General features: G+C 50.4%; 2 protein-coding genes and 1 long non-coding RNA gene across 28 annotated transcripts in view; 2 read left to right on the plus strand and 1 right to left on the minus strand.

Annotated features, from left to right (window-relative positions):
• The window catches only part of C2CD3 (C2 domain containing 3 centriole elongation regulator), a 133,813-nt gene extending 132,400 nt beyond the window's left edge, over positions 1-1,413 (plus strand). For all 21 annotated transcript variants that reach the window (XR_011541545.1, XR_011541546.1, XR_011541547.1 and 18 more), the window contains one exon: positions 577-1,413. Coding sequence is in view for 16 of the 21 variants with exons in the window: in XM_070625819.1 (XP_070481920.1) it covers positions 577-711 (135 nt within the window). In the remaining 5 variants the exon portion in view is untranslated. The remainder of the gene's footprint in view (positions 1-576) is intronic.
• Positions 1,414-1,918: 505 nt separating this feature from the next.
• On the minus strand, positions 1,919-3,481 carry LOC139084175 (uncharacterized). Its single transcript, XR_011541551.1, has 2 exons — positions 3,285-3,481; positions 1,919-2,269 (listed from the first exon to the last, which is right to left on the minus strand). It is a non-coding gene; the product is annotated as an uncharacterized lncRNA (long non-coding RNA).
• Positions 3,482-4,826: 1,345 nt separating this feature from the next.
• On the plus strand, positions 4,827-19,740 carry UCP3 (uncoupling protein 3). Of its 6 annotated transcripts, none has more exons than XM_008540171.2 (7): positions 4,827-5,130; positions 12,589-12,809; positions 13,312-13,522; positions 13,802-14,002; positions 15,172-15,273; positions 15,763-15,943; positions 18,514-19,740. In XM_008540171.2, exons 2-7 carry the CDS (start codon positions 12,684-12,686, stop codon positions 18,626-18,628), a joined length of 936 nt encoding a protein of 311 aa, XP_008538393.1. In that variant the 5' UTR covers positions 4,827-5,130; positions 12,589-12,683; the 3' UTR covers positions 18,629-19,740. The 6 variants fall into 6 exon arrangements, 5 of the variants coding, with proteins under 5 accessions (XP_008538393.1, XP_070481943.1, XP_070481944.1 ...); XM_070625842.1 differs by having other exon boundaries at positions 4,945-5,130; positions 12,608-12,809; positions 18,358-19,740; XM_008540170.2 differs by having other exon boundaries at positions 4,953-5,130; positions 12,608-12,809.
• The last annotated feature ends 1,803 nt before the right edge of the window (positions 19,741-21,543 follow it).

Genomic DNA, 21,543 nt, shown 5'->3' on the forward strand with positions numbered 1-21,543 from the left:
ATGTGCCTTAAAGATGGAATTAGTGAAACCCTCTGAGCCCAAGGCAGGGAGATGTTTGGTAGCAGGGCCATAGGTATGTGCTTCATGTCACCCATCAGTTCTAGGAACTCCAAGGGGCTGTACAGAGAGGTATTATTCTCCAACATCTTCTCCCTGGCGGTTGGATATATTCCTAGGGTCACATGTGGGACAGTCACAACTTGGAGGACAAATGACTTGTCTTGACTCGTGCAGTAAGAGAAGGGATGAGGCTCAAACCTGTCCTGGAGGTGGCTGCCTCTCCTCCAGAGATATAGAAAGGGTCTGAGCTGTGATTCACGTCTTAGCTCTGCTCCTCCGAGCTGTGGGACCTTGCATTTATTTAATCTGAACTGTGGTTTCCTCACCCATGACATGGGAATGGTCTGCCACCTTATGGGGTCAAGGCGGGGTTAAACAAGATCAAGGATGGAGAGTGCTTTGTAACCAGTCAGCTCTGCATCAGTATTTGCCGAAGAACCAAAAGATGAGAGGAGTCAAAGTCATCTCTTGGTACCATATCCTCAGTGCTAACCTAGCTGACTTCTTCCTCTCCAGGACAAGAGTGAGGCCACCAGGGGTACCCAAAGGCCTTGTCGCCCCAGACTTAACTCGCTGCCTCCCAGCCTGCCTGAGGAAGAAACTCGCAGGATCGCACGGATATTTTCTTCCCAATACTCCCAGAAAGACTAACGCAGACAAGAGACTGAGGGAAGGACCCACATGCCCACCCTCTCTCAGCCTTATCTGGCTTGCAGGAAGCACCAGGTCTGCTTCCCTCAGGGCTGTTGGAGCCCTGAAACCACCACCAGCCTAGCCCGTGGGTACTTTGACCCAGTCAACCCAGACAGGAGGAGTGTCCCAAACCAGCCCAGTGTCCACCCACCAGGACTTCAGCTTCCTTCTATCATGACGCAAAGGCTAGAAAGAAAATGGAATCCAATGCCCAAGTGGCACACTCATCGTTTGACCAAGGGACCTCTGGCTTAGACTGTCAGGCTCCCAGCATTTCAGCAGCTGTGGGTTTGGGTTGAGAAACTCCTCCCAGTGTCCTTGACACAGCGCGCTGCTGACAACGAGCCCACCCCCAGCCTGGATATGATGGTCGTTTTTGCCTTAAAGGTTTGGAGGTGGGGGAGATTGTGTGCACCGTGCATAGCTGAGGAAATCCTAGGGCCACCGCCAGTTCATTTTCTTGGGAATAAGGGTATTTTATAGATATAAATTATTTTTATGCTTTGTTGAATTAATAGAAGAGGAGGGGGAAATCACCTCCTTCAAGCTTTTTATCTGATTGTCTGAAATTCTAACCATGCTTTTAACTTATTGTTTTTACCCAGCTCTGAAGGTTGTTGTCCCTACCTGTGTTTGAATAAAATCATATTGGTATTTGTAGTCTGTGCACAAGTGTTTCCTAGGTTGGCCACTAGACTGGGGTATTAGAAATTCATTTGTGCTCTAACGGCCAGAGAGAAAGCTTGACAACCATAGAGTCCCTCAGCAAAGCTCGTCTGGAACCAGAGGCCAGGGTCACCATGAGACTTCTGAGCTCCCCCAAAGATCAGGTTGGCCTAGATTAGGGTGACACCCAGTATTTCCTTTGCTCGTGCCTCAAATCTCTCAGCAAAGTGGAGGGGGCTCCAGGAGCAGGTCCCCTCAGAATCCCCCATCTCTTTGGAATGGGTAACTCTGGCTTAGACTGTCAGAATCCCAACATTTGAGCAGCTACCATAGGCAAGGGCCTGTGGGGAGGATAAGAAAGGGGCAAAGATGTGCAGAGTGGCTGAGAGAGGAAGTTGGAAGGGAACTAACACGGAGGGCCCTGCTTTCCACCACCAAGCACAAGTCATTTCACTTAGTCCCCAAAATAGCTCTGTAATCTACATATTATGATTTCTGCTTTATGGTTAAACTGAAGCTCAACAAATTTATTTGCTTCTGTTTATGTAGCTAGGAAGTGAATCACCAAGCAAGACATCTCCAGAGATGTTCCAAGGCTTTTGTTGCCAGGGTACAGCCAATAACTGCTCTGAATTTGGGGAATTCATGGGGAAAGACCTTGTGGGCTGGAGCAGTCTGGGAAGGCTTCCTAGAAAAGATACGTCTCGGGGTGAGCCCAGATGCAGAACCAGGAGGGCTCACAGGGCCACACCCTGCTGAGGATAGAGAAGAGACCAGTCTGGTTCTGCCACTTTCCTGATAGGTCCCTTCTGGCTTGATTCTGGCTCCGTCCAAGCCTCTGTTGCCTCATCTGTAAAACGGAGATAATAACCCAGGGTTGTTGTGAAGATTAAATGAGATGACATTTGTGAAAGTGCTTTGCCTGCACTTGGCACTTGGTGGAAGCCTAGGAAATGTCAGCCCCGCCCACTCCTCCCCCACTCTCCCGGAGCAAATCTCTAGCTAGGCAAGCACCCCAGTAACTATGAGACCGGCAGCACATGCCCTCACAGGGTGCAGTGTGATGCAAGAACCCCACAGAGGGACTGTGTACCCTCATCGGGGAAGTGCCCTCAGACCAGCCAGCCCCCTCATCTGTCTTGGCCCCCTGACCTTCAGCCTACCAGCTCACCCCCCCCCCAGCGCCTCCCTCTCAGGGTGATGACCAGAAGCTTTTGAGGCCGGGGATCCACCTCCCTTGAGGCTGCGGAGAACCTACAGAGGGGCATTCAGGGGCCCAGGCCTTAGGGGTTAGGCCTCAGGTGAAGAATAGTCCTTCCAAATCCTCCTCCAGGATCTGGGTGAATAACCTGGGTGAATAACCAGGATCGGGGTCAACTTAAGATAAGGCCACAGGAGGACACAGGCTCCTCCTACCTCAGGCCAAGGGCAGCCTCCAGGGCCACAGAGGCAGCCTGAGGGTCTGAAACCCACCGCCTACACTTACGAAGAGTGTGTTATTTACCACTAACTTCTCTGGAATTTGGATCTATTTCCAGTGACAGCTCAGAGGTGAAATGCCTTGTGGGGTCTTGCAGCACAGGTTAAGGGCATGAGGTACCTGTTTGTGCCCACCTCCACCAACTTGGGGACACTCCCTCTGCAGACACCTGTAAATGGGTGTTTCTGATCACCCGGAGGCTGACTGATCCCAGCCTAGCAGTGAACCTTGGAGCCTCTATTGTGGGCTGGATGCTGGGGACAGGGAGCCAAAGCAGACAGACCTGGCCCTGCCCTCAGGAAGCTCCCAGGCCTACATAAGCTTTCTCCAAGGCCTGCTGCCCCCTTGTTTGGGTTCCTACTGTTATCCCTCCCCACGTACTCACTGCAATTCACCCGCCGCCTCCAGGCCGACATTTCCAGGTGGAGCCCAGAACCTTCTTCCTGCGCCCTCCCAACCTCAGCAGCCCTAGCAGCCCTTCCCTCATAAACACAACTGCCTGTGCTGCTGACATTAGGGCAGCACCTGGTCCGAGGAGGAGGACAGGCACAGCCCAGGCTTTGCACTCGGGTCTGGCCTTGTGACCACCTGCCTCGTGGCCATGGCTCTGTGCCCAAGTCCAGAAATGGCCTCTGCCTACTCCTCTGCCCCACCCAGTTAACTCCCTTCTCTTCCCACCCCCTCCCTCTCCTCCCCTCCCCTCTCTTCCTTCCCTCCTCTGCCCGCTTCTCCTTCCCTCCTCTTTCCTCTGTCACCTGGGCCCCAGGTTCAGATGTGCCCAACCCTTACCCTCAGTGCCTACCCATGGAGCCTACAGTAGCTGCTGGAGGGGACCCTTCCCGCCCTGCCCCACGCCTTCTCCAGCACCCTTTGGCTCCAGCAGTGTCCATGCTGAAGCCTCCAAGCGTCATGTCACAGAGAATAGTGATCACAGCAGATAGGCCCAAAGTATGTGATAATTTACGGGCTGGAGGTCAGACCCTGCCACATACTGGGTAAGTCATTGTCCCTTCTTGAGACTGTTTTCTCCTCTATAAAATAAGCATTACAAATGTTAACATTCTCAGCAATAAAAAGGAATGAAGTACTGATCCATGCTACACCACAGGTGAACCTTAAAAATACTATGCTAAGTGAAAGAAGCCATTCACAAAAGGCTACATATGGTATGATTATATTTGCATGAAATGCTCAGAAATCTATAGACATAAGGTAGGTCAGTGATTGCCTGGGACTGGGCGGGAGGGGAGAATGGAAGGGATTGCTGATGTATACAGGGATGTTTTTGGGGGGGTGATGAAAATGTTCTAAAATTGTGATAATGGTTGCATAACTGAACACACAATAAACCATTGAACTGTACCCATTAAATAGATTAATTGTATGGTATATGAATTATGTCTCAATAAAGTTGTTATTAAAGAAAAAATTAGAATCCTAATAGTAGCTACCTCATAGGGTTGTGAGACATAGAAATAAAATATGTAAAGTAACTAGCACATAGTAGGCACCAAGAAATGACAGTTATTATCACTGTTATTAAGAGGAGGCCTGGGGCCAGCCTGGTGGCACAGCAGTTAAGTTCACACGTTCTGCTTTGGCAGCCCAGGGTTCACTGGTTCGGATCCCGGGTGCAGACATGGCACCACTTGGCACGCTATGCTGTGGTAGGCATCCCACATATAAAGTAGAGGAAGATGGGCACTGATGTGAGCTCAGGGCCAGTCTTCCTCAGCAAAAAGAGGAGGATTGGCAGCAGATGTTAGCTCAGGGCTAATCTTCCTCAAAAAAAAAAAAAGAGGAGGCCTGAGAGAGCCATGCCCAGCCTAGCATAAGATGACTTGACCTTTGGATTCTCAAAGGTCACAGGTCCAACACCTTAACCCCCATATGTAACTTTATCACCCAGGGTAGCTTTTCTTTCAGCAGTTAGAAAGAGCTGTTTTAAAGAACCCCAAGTTGAGGGAACTGAACCAGATCTGGGACTCTGCCTTTCCCCTCACCTCCCTGCCTCTCACCAGCCACTTCTTGTCAAGTGATCAGGCTGTCAACTACTTCTCTAGGGTAAGGTTTCAGGTCAGCTGGAGTCTATAAAGACAGATGCCAAGCCAGAGGCAGCAGAGAGAACAGTGAATGGCAAGGGGGCCATCAGATCCTTGCTGCCACCTCTGGGATGGAGCCCTAAGGAGCCCTAAGGAGCCCCTGTGCTTCCCTACCCTGGCTGGACTCAGGTAAGACCCCATTCTCCACCCCACTTCCTCCTCCATGTTCCCCCCTTCAGGGCAGCTTACAGAGAGCCGCCAGGAGCTGTCAGGGATCAGTAACCATAGCATGACAGCGCTGATATTCAGTCCAGCCCCGACCTTGTCAAGAGAGGGAACCACAGGCCTGATGAGGGCACTGCGGTAGGGCTGGGACTCGACCCCAACAGCTGTGTCACTCACCCAGGACTTACTTCCCCTTTGCTTTGCAGGCTGCCTCTGCTGTGACTTTGCAAATCTCCATAGATAACAAGTGGCTTTCTCCTTAGTCTGGCCCAAAATCCCCAGGATTCCTCCAGAGCATAAAGCCTTCTCCCCATGAGGGTCCTGGCTGGTGGCCTCTGAGTAGGAATGCTGGAAGTACCTCTGGCCTGAGGCCTGGCCCAGGTCGCATGCTGGGGGTTTACAGAGCCCATGAAGACTGTCAGCCAGGTCGCTTCCTCAGCGGGGTTGCTGTGGAGGCTTTGCCAGGAGGGTGGGGTCAGGCAGGGCATCTCAGGATGGGGTCCTCTGACCCCTGCTTTGCAGCCACCATGGGGAAATTGTTTCTAATGCAGATTCCTAGGCCCCAGGCCAGACCTGAATCGGGATCTCTGGGGCTGAGGGCCAAGAATCCATTCTGTAAACAAGTAGCTCCAGGGATCCTGAGCTCTCCCTGAAGTCTGAAATTCTGGGCAGGGTAACAGGCACCAGAGGTGTCAGAATTGGGCTCCAATCCCAGCTCCATCCCTTCAGCCTTATGACTAGTGAAGCCTTCGAAGCCTCAGGTCCCTTGTTTATAAAGTGGGAACAGTCACAGCAACTACCTCACAGCCTTATAAAGGGATTGAATTAGTCAACGCCTGTCAAGCCTCAGCACGGTGCCTGGTGCAGGAAGCACTCAGCAAACATTAATGGGGCACCACCACCCTGGGCTGTGCAGGCTAGAACATCTCGTCCCTCAGGTGTCCCGGCAGAGCTGCAGGGAGGAGGGTTCTGCTCTCTACTTCCTCCTCTAGCCTCCGCCAGTGGCAAAGGTCTGCTGGCTGCCAGGGCTCCTCGAGCGCCAATTCAGGATGCTGAAATAAAAGGGAAAGAGGGTTGGGGAGCGCTGGCCTCAGAGCAGCCCCTACCTGTGCCCACCATTGTGACCTCCTCCCACAGTTTAACCACTGAAAGTTCTAGAATCCTCCCCCAAGGTGTGGCTTTTCACCTGAGTCCATGCCCACCCACTCCACCTCCCGTTGGTCTCTCAGGACTGCCTCTGGAATAGGCTCCAGCTTCACCCCTGGCTGCTGCTCTTGACCAAATTCAGGCTTCAGCACCTCTTGCTGCATCATTCCAACAACCTCCTCACTGGTCTCTGAGCCTCCCATCTCTCCCTTCCAATCCATCCTCGACACCTGCACCAGCTTGCCCTGAACACAGGACGGACAGTGTCCTTCGCCTACTTGAGAACCACCAAGCACTCCCCATTCTTCTCTAGATTAAGTATAGCCCTGGCATACAAGGCCCTCCGCCAAAGGACGCTGTGGGCATCTTTGACCTCATTTCCCATTTCCCCACTTCAGCAAGTGGGGTTTCTTGATCAGCTGGTCCTCCATGTTGGTCCTCTGGCCCTGGCCCATCCCAGACTGCACAGAGAAGCAGGATAAGTAGACCCCGTCCCTGCCTTTGGGGCTCCCATCCAGGGGGAAATCATTGCTGTGAATGAGCTTAACCCTGCAAGAAGGTGTGAGAGCACAGGCAGCTGGGGACAAAGGAGTTTTAGAAGGGAAACCCTGCCTGACAGTTCAGCTCCCTGGCCAGGGGAAAACAGGCTCCCCCAGGGAGAGAGACCCAGCCCATGAGGCAAAGCCCAGGAAGTGCTCCCTGTGGGGCCTGGCACATGGAAAACACTCCACACCAGGGGACCAAAGGTGGAGAATGCACTAGAGTCACACAGCCGTGGGGGGAGTCCCACCTCTGCTTGTTGTGTGACCTCAGGTCATCTCATGTGTCTGGGCTTCAGTTTGATGAAAGTGGAGTAGAAATACCTGCCTTGAGGGTTCTTCTATTAGAGCATGGGTGGTCACCGAAGGTTTTGAAGAAGGGACACTGTACAACCAGTAAGAGACACTAGAGAACACAACCCCCGAGGGCCTTCCCAGCTCTGAGAGTCAGGCGCTAGATTCCTGATGCTGAGGTTCTGAGCAGCCCAGCTCACTTCAGAGGAAGGGAAGGGCAGGGGAAACGCCAGGGTGTGGGAGGAGAGAGGCTAACAGGATGGGAGAGGCAGCTGCCCCCACACACCGCGTTCATTCCAGCCGCAGGCAGAGGAGCCGGAGCCTCCCCGCGGGGGACTCAGCCACCTGGCAGCTGCTGGTCTTCTGTGGGGCAGAGGGGAGTGAGGAAGGAGGCAGGGGGAGGATGGAGTTCCCCTAGCACGCCTGCAGCACACCACCCTCCCAAGGAGCCAGATCCTTCTTGGACCCTCTCAGGGAGGCGACACAGAAAGGCAGGGAGGCAGGCTGTGGCAGGAGCACTGCAGACAGAGCCCAAGGCCTGGCTGTGTGACGGGCACAGGTCTCAGCCTCTCTGGACCCATTTTCTTCCTTTACCAAACTGGGCAGTGACGCCCACCCAGCCTTCCTTGCCAAGCTGTTGTTCCATATGCTTAGCATTTAACTCCCCACAGATGGGTTTGCATATAATTTAATAACTGCAAAGGGCTTTGTATGCCCTCAATAAAAAGCAAGATCATGGGTATCCACACTACGACATCGGCTGGGCCCCTGGGTAGAATGGTGAAGAGAGCCTTTTTGCCATCAGAAGCTGGTTGGAGTTCTGTGACTTTGAGCCAGTCCCTTTCCATCTTAAGCTTCTATTTTCTCATCTGTAAAATGAATTTAAATGCTGCCCTGCCTTCTGCCCAGGGCTGTTTTGAGCCTAGGATATGTCGATGCAAATAATCCATAACCAACCTACAAATCAAGATTGGGGTGAGTTTATTATGAGCCAAAGTGAGGATTATAACCTGGGAAGTTTATAGAGAACTTCTCTGGGCGTTCCAGAGAAGCATGGGTTTCAGTACAGTCTTATATCTTTTTAGAACAAAGAAGATACATTTTCAAAGAGATATTCAGTTGCAAATTAGCAGGTCAACATGACCATGATGCCAGGAAAGGGACTAATCTGGGCGTTACCAATAGGGCCTTACCAACAGGGCAATAGGGCGTAGGAGGGGAAGGATTCATTCTTTATTGCAAGAGAGACTCCTTGCTTTAATGGATAAGCAGATGTACAATGTATGTTTGATAGGCCATAAGTCAGGCTTTCTAGTTCAAGCCCAATTAGTTTTGAACTCTAATAGTTACCCATATACCTCAATATGTGGAAATCTCTTGTCAGATAGCAGAGTGAACTGGGCTCTGACGCTGGTGGCTGGGAACACTGAGCAAGCTCATGTCTCTGAGCCTCAGTTTGCTCATTGGGAAGAAGAGGAAAAGAGCAGCTACCTGTCAGGAAGTTGTGAGATTTCAGTAAGATCATGTGTAAAGGTCCACCGGGAGGGCCTCATGGCCAGGTCCTTCCTCCTTCCCTAAGCCGTGCCCTAGGCTCTCGTTCATGCCTTTCTCCTACCTGGAACAACCTTCCCTCTTCTCCAGCTGCTGAATCCTGCCCATCTTTCCGGGCCTAACTCATGGGACCCTCCTCCCAAACCCCACCATGAAATGGCTCCTATTCTACATCACAAATGAGAGGGAGGGTCTCTCCCTCCTTTGAGTCACTCCTAGTTCCTTCCCTCTGACACTGGTCTAGTCCATCTTGCACTACAGTTATTTTTTTTCTTAAAGATTGGCACCTGAGCTAACATTTGTTGCCAATCTTTTTCTCCTCCTCCTCCCCCTCTCCCTCCCCCTCCTCCCCCTCCTCCTCCTCCTCCTCCTCCTCCTCCGCAAAGCCCCCCAGTACATAGTCGTATATTCTAGTTGTAGGTCCTTCTGGTTGTGCTATGTGGGATGCCACCTCAGCGTGGCCTGATGAACGGTGCCACGTCCACGTCTAGAATCCAAACCAGTGAAACCCTGGGCCACCGAAGCAGAGAGTGCAAACTTAACCACTCGGCCCCGGGGGCCGGCCCAGCACTACAGTTATTTGTGGGCGTGTCTAATGCCCCACAAGACTCCTTGAGAGCTCCTTGTGGGCAGGCCACACAGACTGTTTTCATTCATCTCCGGATTTCCCTGAGTGCCAAGCACAGAACCTGGCATGGGGTGGTCTTATGGAGGGTCCATAGGCCATGGCAAGGATTTTGGACTTTGTTCTGAATAATAGGGAGGGGCCACTGGACAGTTTTAAAATGGGAGTGACATGATCTGATTTATGTATACTTAAACACTAGGTTAGGTCCCTGTCAGGAATATTTTCTCCTGCATCTGCTCTCCAGGCCTAACACTCCAAAATCAGTGTGTAATTTCCTTTACAGTGTAGTGGCCATTAAAATGCATACAATCATTATATCTAAGTTATACCTCAATTATAAAAGTTTAAAAAAGAAAAATAAAATTTTAAACTTCATGCTGGGAAGGATCAAAATAAAAACATCCCCTTCCTCAGGGCAGGATTTAAAAGCAGTCCCTCTAGGTGGCCCCGGGGCCGAGTGGTTAAGTTCCCACGCTCCACTTCCACGGCCCAGGGTTTCACAGGTTTGGATCATGGGCGCGGCCGTGGCACCACTCATCAGGCCATGCTGGGGTGGCATCCCACATAGCACAACCAGAGGCACTTACGACTAGGATATACAACTGTGTACTGGGGGCTTTAGGGAGAAGAAGAAGAAGAAGAAGAAAAAAAAAAGATTGGCAACTGATGTTAGCTCAGGTGCCAATCTTTAAAAAAACAGAGAGAGAAAGCAAGAAAAGAAAAGAAAAAATTAAAAGTAGTCCCTCCACATTATGATCCAGGCTTCTAGACTGGGATCCGGGAGCTGGTGAGTTCCAACCTCAGGTCATCCTCCCCATCTCACCTCCTTCATTCCCTTTGAATAATTCTACACTTACCTGTCTTCCTGAATGTAAGCTTCTTAAGGGTGTAGGGGAGGAAGACAAATCCTCTACCCTCTAGGTCCTTCTGGCTGGTCTAAGAATTAAATTGACATGAGACAGAACAACAGGAGAAAATCAAACAAAGTTTAATAACATGTAAACATGGGAGGAACCCAGGAAAACTGAGTAACTCGCTAGAATGGCGCAGGTCACTACCTTAAATACCATCATCAGCTAAAGACAAAAGAGGATGTTGGGGGTCGAGGGAGTCAGTTATGGGAGATTACCAGAAAAAGCACAGTAAACAAGAGTAAAGTTATTATGCAGATTTAAGTCCTTGCCTTCTGCACCAAGAGATTCTAGAGATAAGGACATCCCCTTCTTGCTGGTACAGAGAGGGGGACACATTTACAGATGGAGATTTCCCTTACAAATGTAAATATCTCTTACAAAGGACAACTTCTACTTGGTTTTCAGAGCTTCTCCCATGTCTGCAGTTTTTTAAAAATAGGCAGCCTAAAATAATCCTCATGCCAAGAGACACATCTTGAGGTGGCAAATTCTGCTTCCTTACAAGGGCAAGGGTCAAACACAATTCATTCCATATCTTTCCTTCCCCAGTGCCTACCACAGCGGTCAAGAATTATCTGACCATTGAGATAGTCACTTACACCTTACCATGAATTAGCACATCAGCTCCTTCTTTTTTTTTTTTTTAAAGATTGGCACCTGAGCTGACAGCTGTCGCCAATCTTTTTTTTTTTCTTCCCAAAGTGCCCCAGTACATAGTTGTGTATTCTAGTTGTAGGTCCTTCTAGTTGTGGCATGTGGGATGCCGCCTTAGCATGGCCTGACGAGCGGTGTCATGTCCGCACCCAGGATCCGAATTGGTGAAACCCCTCGACGAAGCAGAGCGTGCAAACTTCACCACTTGGCCACGGGGCCAGCCGCCAACTCCTTCTTAAGAATAGGCTTTTCCAGAGAGAAGTCGCAGCAAGCATAAGAGTCCAGAGTATTGTGTGGGTTGAGGAAACAGCACAGAAAGAACCAGAGTTATAGATTGCAGTCCTGAAAGAAGCCTCAGGAATTGTTACCCCTATCTTTTGGCATCCAATTTACCACTATTGAACAGGTAGCATATAATTCCCATTTATCCAAGAGATGTTAAATGACATACCCAAGGCCCCATCACCTATTAATAAGTCATGAGGACAGGACAGGAGCTCAGGTTTCCTCACCACAGGACCCAAGTTTTTCTATCGTCCTTGGAGGGACAAGGGCACACAACTTACAACTCTTTGGGACTGGCCCTGGTTCCAGGGGTGAGGACACTGAAGGGTCCAGGATACTACCACAAAATAATTATGTGTGAGTTGAGGTGCCAATGGGTGTGAACTCCTAAGCGATGACATCAGCACCAAAGGCCTGATACACAGAGGTCCAGGTTGTAAGAACACAGGGCTTTCCATGACAGGTATGCCAGCTTCCCAAGGAAACCAAGGCTAAACCAGGACCTTCAGATGCAAACATGCACCTGGTCAACCAGCAGTAAGATGGTGCAGGCACACATGTGTGTGAGGGGGGATGGGGCACATTGCCGTGACCCAAAACTGATCCTCCTCTGTCTGAGAAGTTTGTCCTCTTCAGCTGAGAAGGGACACCCTCAAAAGTATGAGGAAAGAAAGGGCATGTGCCAAGCCAGGCAGATCAGCAGACACCACCCTGGACATAAGCCGCAGGACCCCCTTCAGCCACACCTCCCTCCGCGCTCTGGGGGGCAGAGCAGCAGGGCAGCCCGGGGCCAGTCTCCCTCCCTCCTCCATGGCAGCACATCAGCCCTGGAATCTAGGAAATGGCACTAGTAACAGACTAAACATCTTTAGTGACAGAGAAGGCATCACAGGCTGAGAAGGACTTTGTTTAATAACAGTATATTCAGGCAGCCTGGCAAAAAAAAAAAGCTTTTGTCCAAGATGACTAGCAGTTTCATTAAGTCATAAGGCATGTTTGTTTCGCTGATTTGGGATAGAAAGACCCGAAGTGATAAGACTTGGCAGGCTCTCCGTGCACCTCAGGGAGCAGGCATTTCCCAGGAAGCAGCTTGATGCTGGGGAAAGAAAGCAGGGTTGTAGGGTAGAGGGAACCAGCTCTGGTCCCTGCCTGAGCCTCAGTTTCCTTCTCTATACAATGAAGATCCACCACCAGCTCTGCCTGCTCTTTGTTGGGGAGAGAGGGGAGGGTGAGGATTGCAAGAGAGAAGGGATGCAAAACTGACCTGATTTTATAAGCCAAATCCACATGGCTAATCATGGCAGTGCCCAGGCTTTTCACTTACTAAAGCCCCTCTGGGTGCTGAGGGGAGCCTGGGCACAGGCCCAGATGGCACAGGCTCCATCCGTGGCCTCTGGCCTGTCTCTTGAAGCCTCCTCCCTGCAATAAAGCCCAGGGCTGCAGAGCAGCCTCTCTCCTTGGACCTCTGCCGGACCCTGGAGAGACTGGGCAGAGCCTTCCGGGACCATGGTTGGACTGAAGCCTTCGGAGGTGCCTCCCACAACAGCTGTGAAGTTCCTGGGGGCGGGCACAGCAGCCTGTTTTGCTGACCTCTTCACTTTCCCACTGGACACAGCCAAGGTCCGCCTGCAGGTAGGTGCTCTTTGGCCAAAGGTCATTGTTCACATCAAAGGAGGGGCTCAGTTCACCACAGCATGCTCTTCCTCACACAGAACCCTGAGCAGGTCACTCACTCCGCTGCTTACCATCCTGCCTTGCTACCTCCCCATCACCATCGCGCAAGCCAAAATATCTTAATTCCTCGGCATGACATGACAGGGCCCCTCATGGCCTACCCCTATGTTGTAAAGTGTGAAGTCAAAATAAGTGATCTCGGGAAAGCCACTGACCATGTGTAGTGGGAAAAACAACCTGCCCTCTGTTTGCTCTGAGGATCAAACACCACCTGGTGAATAACAGTCTGTGGCATAAACGGCTGTGCAAACCTCAGTTACTCTCACTGGGATGTGATAGCTGTGGCCATGCTTGTTCTCAACGCCCAGCCCCAGCACGCCCAGCCCCAGCCAGGTCCTCTGCCCACAGACCCATCTGCCCCCTACCCAGCTCCTCATGCCTCTGTGGGGGTGCCCCTCAGATCCAGGGGGAGAACCAGGCGGCCCACGTGGCCCAGAGTATCCACTACCGCGGCGTGCTGGGCACCATCCTGACCATGGTGCGCACCGAGGGCCCCCGCAGCCCCTACAACGGGCTGGTCGCCGGCCTACAGCGCCAGATGAGCTTCGCCTCCATCCGCATTGGCCTCTACGACTCTGTCAAGCAGTTCTACACCCCCAAAGGATCAGACCGTGAGTGCCCGGTATCCCGTGGACACCAAGGAGGTGGGCAGAAACAGAATCTAGGCAGGGGTCAGGAGACCAGGGCAGTGCAGACTCAGAGGCAGAGCTGGGGCGTGAGGAACTGGTAACAGAAACTCACAAGGAGACTCAGATCCGCTAGACGTCATGGAAGCTCCAGAAACCTAACCCAGGAGAAGTGGCAGACATCACGCAGGGGCAGGAGCAGCATCAGGCCCAGAGAGGTGCCGAGTGGCAGGGCACTGGCCCACTCTGTCTCCTTCTCCCCAGACTCCAGCATCACTACCCGGATTTTGGCAGGCTGCACTACGGGGGCCATGGCAGTAACCTGTGCCCAGCCCACAGATGTGGTGAAGGTCCGATTTCAGGCCAGCGTGCAACTTGGGGCCAGGAGTGACAGGAAGTACAGCGGGACAATGGATGCCTACAGGACCATCGCCAGGGAGGAAGGGGTCAGGGGCCTATGGAAAGGTAGGTCTGGACTCCAGGCTCGGGGGGCCGTAGGCAGAGCTTTCCCTACCCTAGGGCTGGGGCAGGGAATTGAGCAAGGAGGGAACTCCCAACGTGATGTATTCTAGTGATGCCAAAAGAACATCCCAACCGAAAATCTCACTGACCTGTCACAGTGCTGCAAATTCAGTTCAATTTGCCACCCCTTCACCATGTGCAGGCTGCTGTGAGGGAGACAGAAATGAACAGAAGACACCTTCCACGCCCTCATGGCTTTCACAGACACGCAGGAGATGAGATGTGTCAAGGAGCAGCCATGTGACAGGGCAGGATGTGCTTGGTTCACGCTGAGGGACAGGTCCAGGGGCAGGAGAGGCCATGCGGGCTCTGGAAGGAAGGTGGCACTTAAGCAGGGCCTCAAAGGCTCAATGGGCTCTCGGTGCCTGGAGACGGGAGGCAAGGGCCTTCCAAGCAAAGATTTAAGAGAGGTGACTGCAGGGCATAGAGAAGAAACAGAGGCCACTGGAGGAGGCAGCTGTGAGAAGTAGGGCGCAAGGAGATGCTGTGAGGAGGGGACTTCCATGGGAGCAGGGCTTTAGGGTTCCCCACATGTCTAAATGGTGGCCACCTTGACAAATGCTGGAGTCTCTTCCACATGTGGACCAGGGGTCACATGAATTCTAGCAGAAGAAACAGTGACCCAGTGAAGGTTAAGGGCAGGACACCTAGGTCACAGCCTGACTTGCTGTGTGCCCTCCTGGAGCCTGGCCCTCATCTGTGAAACCAGGGGGTTGGTCCTAATGCTCTCCCCGGGCCCTGCCAGGGCCACATTCTGTCACTGATCCAAGAGCCCAGCCTCCCTCTTCCAAGGAAGACTTTCTTTTCTGGTTCTGGCCAGGACTCAGGGAGGCATATTTTAGTTTTGATAGATTTTGCAGATTATCCTCCAAAATGTGGGCCCAAACAAACACAAGAGATCCTCTCTATTTTCTGTCTCTAAGGCAGTCATGGATTCTCTGAGAATTGTTAACGCTGGAAAGGAAAGTGTGGAATCTGCTCAACTGAGGTGGGCTCCTCTGAGACCACTGGAACGGGGCACTATGCTCCCCAAACTGGGGCCTGTGGCCTTGCAGCCAAGGGGTCCACTGCTCCTATTCCTCATTCATCAGCCCCACCTCCCTTCCTAACAGGAACTTTGCCCAACGTCACAAGGAATGCCATCGTCAACTGTGGTGAGATGGTGACCTATGACATCATCAAGGAGAAGCTGCTAGACTATCACCTGTTCACCGGTGAGGCCCTGGGCTCCAGGCACACAGCCCTCCAACAGCAGGGAGGGAACCTGGAACTCCACAGAGTGGGCACCACCCAGAGGCAACTAGACTTTAAAAGGAGCAGAGGGAAGAGTGGCACCCAGGAAAAAGTGCCCAGTACATCATTGTGAAGAGTAGGAAAGAACCGTAAATGGGAGGACAGAGACCTGGGTTCCAGCCCAGCACCACTTCTCATCATGCGTCTTTAAGCAAGGGTCACCTTCTCTGACTGCAGTTTCCTAGACGAAGTGGTTGGGCTGATAACTTTCCAATTCTGGAATGGCCCAGTTCTGTCTCGAGTACTTACCAAGAGCTCTGTCTGGGCACTGTGAGAGATTTGGAAAACACTACCCTTACACTCAAGGAGTTCACAGTTTAGTCAGAGACGGACAATGACCACACAGAACAGAAAGTAAGTGCGTGCCCCCTCTCACAGCCCCGTATTTGCTCTTGCCTTCCCTGCTACAGACAACTTCCCCTGCCACTTTGTCTCTGCCTTTGGAGCCGGCTTCTGTGCCACGGTGGTGGCCTCCCCAGTGGACGTGGTGAAGACCCGGTATATGAACTCACCCTTAGGCCAGTACCGCAGCCCCCTGGACTGTATGCTGAAGATGGTGGCCCAGGAGGGCCCCACGGCCTTCTATAAGGGGTGAGCCTCCCCACGGCCTCCAGCACTCCCTCCCAGAGAACTCAGGCCTCCCCCTCTCCCCTCCCTCCCACCCTTCCTTCCATGTATAATGTGCCTACCATGGGTCCATCTGGGGATGCAGTGGTGAACAGCACAGATGTAAATGCCACAAAGGAAAAGTATAAAGAATGATGGAAGTAAAAAAAAAACAGTAGATTAAATCTGATTTGAAAAGTCAGGGAAGGCTTAGCTGAAAAAAGGAGTCTAGGCATGGGTCAAAGAGCTGTCTATCCCCAAACTTATTGGGCAGGGGAGAAGGAGAAAATGGTAGTTGGTAATCCTGAAACTTGTCCCCAGCCCGCTGCTACAACCATGGGTCACTGCACTTCACGGCAGCTGAGGTGCCCAACACATGTCACGTTTTCTTGCTTCTGTGTCTTGGCATTCCCTCTGCATGGAATGCCTTTCCCACACCATCCACATGCTCTAAATCTTAGCTGTCCTTCAAGACTCATTCAAATGCCCCCTCCTCCCCAACACTCCCATGTATAAATTTTCCCTCCTCCCTGTGAACTTTAGCAGTACTTGCTTGATACCATTTTTATGGTATTTACCATCTCCTGCTTTGTATTATGGTACTTGTAGGTTTAAATTAGCCCCCATGCTAGAGTGCAAGCTCCTTGAAGCCAAGGACTGGTGGCTCATACATCTTTCATCTCCCAGAGTCCCTAGCACGAAGCCAGCACTCAGCAACGTACGTTATTAACAGTCGTCATGATTGCCAAGTTACTATGATTAGGCCTTGTGCTAAGCACTTTATATATTATCTCAACAACCCCCTGAACTGGGCAGTATTCTGCACATTTACTGAGGGAGAGACTGAGACTCAGAAAGGTCAAGTAACTTGTCCAAGATCACAAAGTTTAAACGGCAGAGCCACGGCTCAAACCCAGATCTTCAGACCCCACCCAACAACATATTGTCATCCATCCTACTGCTAAGCCCTTTGCTTGGCCCTCTCGCCTCCCACCACCAATGATCGTTTTCTGGCACCCGGTGTGAGATTGGACCCAACAAGCAAACAAGCTCTCACTCTGGGAATGACATAAAAAGCTGTGTTTCAATTGACAGACTGCTCTTTTCCTGTAAGTGCCTTTATCATTACAATCTTCAAGGGGCTGGCCCAGTGGCACAGCAGTTAAGTGCATATGTTCTGCTTCAGTAGCCCAGGGTTCACTAGTTCGGATCCCAGGTGGGGACGTGGCACTGCTTGGCAAGCCATGCTGTGGTAGGCATCCCACATTTAAAGTAGAGGAAGATAGGCACAGATATTAGCTCAGGGCCAGTCTTCCTCAGCAAAAAAAGAGGAGGATTGGCAGCAGATGTTAGCTCAAGGCTAATCTTCCTCAAAAAAAAATTAAGTTAAAAAAGATTTTTTAAAAATCTTCAGCTATATCCACTTGTCACAGTTTATTCTTTCACTTGGCAAATATTTACTGAGCATCTCATGGTGCTGGGCCTGTGCAATGCTTCCCTGAAAGAGCAGCAGACAAGTAGGTGACATTTATTGAGCATTTACTGATACTGGGCCCTATGCTGTGTGCTGAACATTAACTCATTTAATGCTCACAACTCTATGAGCTAAACACTGCTATTTTCCTCATTTTACAGGTAAGGAAACTGAGGCTCAGAGAGATTAACTTGTCCAAGGTCGTGAAGCTAGAAACTGGTAGAGGTAGGATTTGAACCCAGGTCTGACTCCAGAGCTCACATTCATTGCCACGGTGCTCCACTTCCTGTGAGGGACCTAGGCTGAGGGTTCAGGAGAGGCCTTGGCATGAGGTTGTAATGTCCAAGCTGAGTCCTACAGAGCCAAGAGCAACCAGCCAGGCAAGGAGGAGAGCAGGGGACATTCCAAGCAAAGGAGCAGCATGGACAAAGGCACAGAAGGAAGGGTCTGGCAGGAGCAGAGAGGACTAGGAGGGGAATAGCGGAGTGAGAGGCAAAGAGGAGGGCAGGGGCCACAGCTGTGAGGTAGGGACTCTCCCAGCCACTTTATCACAGGACAGGCAGGCTTTTTCGAGGTTAGCTAAATTTGGCGTTACACTGTCTTCGCCCTGCGGCACCCCAGCTTCTCGGCGCCCTGGCAGGGGCCTCCTCAGGGGTGGCCACTCAGGATGCAAATAAGCCCAGAAACCCGCAGCAGCAGGGCGGAATCAGGTCAGACGGCTCAGTTGAACCCGTCTCTGACATTTACTGTGTGGTTGTAGTTGAACTGCTTGACCTGCCTGGGCCTCAGCTTCTGAAAAAGAAAACTGGCAACAACCATAACTACGTTATAGGACATGAGAATTAACTACCTGACACAATAACCGGGCTCAAAACATCAGTTTTCTTTCCTTTTCTGACTCCAACTTCTGCCTAAATTCTTTCAGCAAGGAAGAAAAAGATGGAACAGATGTCAGAAAATGCCCATGACTAACAGAAGTCCAGGTCCTCTGGCACTAACACCGTGAATGGGGAAAGCACAGCGGATCTATTTGAGACCCTTAGTCCACTCCACCTGATGTTTTGGTTATTTCTCTCATCAGATTTACCCCCTCCTTTTTGCGTTTGGGATCCTGGAATGTGGTGATGTTCGTAACCTACGAGCAGCTGAAACGGGCCTTGATGAAAGTCCAGATGCTACGGGAATCTCCATTTTGAATAAGACAAGGCCACTTGGTACCTAACTGGAACAAAACCAGTTAAGAATGGAATAAAACAGTGAGTGGGTCCATGCACACATGGATACAGATGCACACATGTTTACAGAAGTGTTTCCTTGCTGCTGACTCAAGAAATAGATGCAGAAGAGGAAGAAGGATTCCGGTCTTCAGTGCGTTGTCTTAACACCTTTGTTTTGCACTGACAAGATGGAAAATAAATTACATTAATTTTTGAAGCCCATAGGGTTGGATGCCTAACATTTAGGCAAGAGAAAATAAACCAAAACAGATCCATTTAGATAAAATGGAAATTTGCAAACTTATGTCCCTTGAAAAAATCTGAATAGACGGTGAATTATAAACAGGAAAGGCTGAAGCATGGGACAGGAGTGGCACACGATACACTTGGAAATCAGCTAAGGAGTCCAGAGGGACACTGCCAAAGAACACAAGCTGTGACAGCACCTCCAATAACCATGGATCATGAGCCACATGTGTCATGTGTCTGCCAAGTAGAATTCATTGGGATTCTAGAAAATGTGAGAAAAAAAGAGAAAACCTAGAACCTGTGCCAAAGAAGCACTGCTGGGCCAGTGTGAGGCAGAGCCTTGTAAACGTCCCCTGACAACTCTGGAGAATTAAAAGGGCAGCCTCAGTCTCCTTTCCTGTAAAATGGGAGTACCAATGCCTTCTCTCCTACCTCACCAGGGGTTATGAGGATCAAGTGAGAAGCTGGGAAAAAGCACTTTATAAAAGCAAAAGCTCATACAAATGTAAAGGTAAGGACAATGCCTTGGGAAGGATTTTGTCAGGACAGTGTGGAACTGCCAGGGAAGAAGTGTTTGAAAGACACAGTTGTCTGGAAATGAGACCAAAGGAACCAGGGGCTCGAGGGCTGGGGGTGACAGGGGTGCTGTGCAGCCACAGGATCCCCACTCCCATGCACTCCCCACTCCCTGGCTGGCTTGTGCAGCACTTTGAAGGGCGCGGGACTTGGGGAAAAAGAGGTAAATGTCTGGTTGAGAGCCTAAAGTAGTAGGACTCAGAGTTTTTGGAAAATTATTATGACTCAATAAAGGAATCCACACCCTGGGTGTGGGAATAAGAACAGCCACTTTTCTGCCTTCTCTTTCTTGGATAGAATTTCCCTTTCTCACTTCAGGCTTCCTGTTTTTCGGGCTGGGCCAGATCTGGCCCCACACGCCCACACTGCCTTCTGCCCCCTCACAGGCTGGTTGCTCTGCCTTTCAGGGCTTCGGCTCCTGCATCTGTACAAGGCGGTCTTGAACCAGACAACCTCCTTCTGAACTTGAGACTGGACATCTCTCAGGTTGATAATGGGGACCCAGAATGCCAATGTCTCTTTCTGCTTCTTAGCAGCTTGTGTGGCTCTGATGACGGTTAGAACTGGGTTCAAACCTCACCCACCCCACCTGACTAGGAACCTAACCGCGGGGGCTCCTTGTACCTCAGTGTCCTACCAGAGAAGTGGGAACAGCACTCCCTACCTGGCAGGAATGCTCGGCAGTGTCATCCCTCCTTCCCTGCCCTGATTCCTCCATACCTGGGAAAAAGCGAATATCCACTCAACCCTCAGTTGTTTCCTAAGTTTAATTTACAATTTTAGATCATCTACATATGAACCTGGAAAATCCAAACAAAAGCAAAAAAATAAAATTTATTTTGATTTAATGTCTGGTTTGCTTTCAAATAAAAACCATATTTAAAATGTTCTCTTTCTTTTGACTTAACTGACGTGCAAATAATTCTTAAACTCCTGGTCTCAGTTTGTAAGTTCCTACAGGCCAAGGACTATGTCTTCCAGTAATTTCTATATAGCAATATTAACACATCTTCTACCCAGAGCATACTATTTAGATGATGATGCTGAAAGAGAGGGATAAATGCCTCTAAGAGATATTTTGATTGGGATCAGAAGCCTAGTGACCTCCAAGTTTAGGCTTTGGGGGAAGGGAAAACAAGATTGGTGGGAGGTTTTCTGGGCAAAATCCTAGATCTCTTCCCCCACTTCTTAAGGCAGAGGTTGAACCAAATGGCCTAAGACTCTAAAGTTCTGTGATTCTAATGACTAAGAGACAGCTTCCTCCAAGCCACGTGTTCCCTTCCTAGTCCTGACCCCAATTTCTGCCACCAGGAACCCCAGGATGCAAACTCACAAAGAGGTCAGATCACCAGTTGAGGCCCACACAAGGAAGCCGGCTGCTTAGTTCTGTGCACCCATGCCCCCACCGCACACCCACAGACACCTATCTCCATCATGTCATTCAACTGAAATCTGCTCTTTCTCAGACTCTTCTAGTGTATTAGACTAAAATGAGATAGTTTGGGCCCTGACTCAGTCATATTGATGACATAATGGATAAGTGACTTCACAGAAATCTTGTAAGTAAAGGTAATATTTTATAGGAATATTTTATTGAGGAGGAATGAACGTTAAGTAAGGAAATATAATTATATGTCTATAGATAAGTTAATTTGTGTCAGGACACTTTGAAAACTGCAGAGTGCTAAACAACAAAAATATGCATTGTACATACAGTATAAGCCACTTATTATAATAGGTGCTAAGGTGAACGAAGCCAGTCCTGCCTTTAAAGAATTCATTGATGTGGAGGGTAGTGGGGCAGGAAAGACAAACCATACAGAGTGATAAAAGCCACAACAGAGATATGCACAAGGCACTCAAGGGTGGGAACACAGATGAAGGACACCTGACGTGGTTTGGGGGCCAGGAAGCTTCTTGGAGGAAGACATCTAAAGGACAAGTAGGAGTTATTCAGGTAAAAGAGGGAGGTGAAAGTCATTCTAGGCAGAGGGAATGGCTTGTGCAAAGGCCTAGAAACAAGGCAAGAACAAGGGGCATTCAAGTTTGGCCAGCTGTCAATATGGCCA

This window comes from Equus przewalskii, chromosome 6 (genome assembly GCF_037783145.1).
Source record: "Equus przewalskii isolate Varuska chromosome 6, EquPr2, whole genome shotgun sequence".
Lineage (NCBI taxonomy): Eukaryota > Metazoa > Chordata > Mammalia > Perissodactyla > Equidae > Equus > Equus przewalskii.

Bases quoted from the DNA above. Each gene is read 5' to 3' on its own strand.
- UCP3 (XM_008540170.2), top strand. From the start codon at position 5,033: ATGGCAAGGGGGCCATCAGATCCTTGCTGCCACCTCTGGGATGGAGCC. The intron at 5,131-12,607 runs GTAAGACCCCAT...CCTGCAATAAAG, and splicing joins CCTACCCTGGCTGGACTCAG to CCCAGGGCTGCAGAGCAGCC. The intron at 14,003-15,171 runs GTAGGTCTGGAC...CCTTCCTAACAG, and splicing joins GGTCAGGGGCCTATGGAAAG to GAACTTTGCCCAACGTCACA.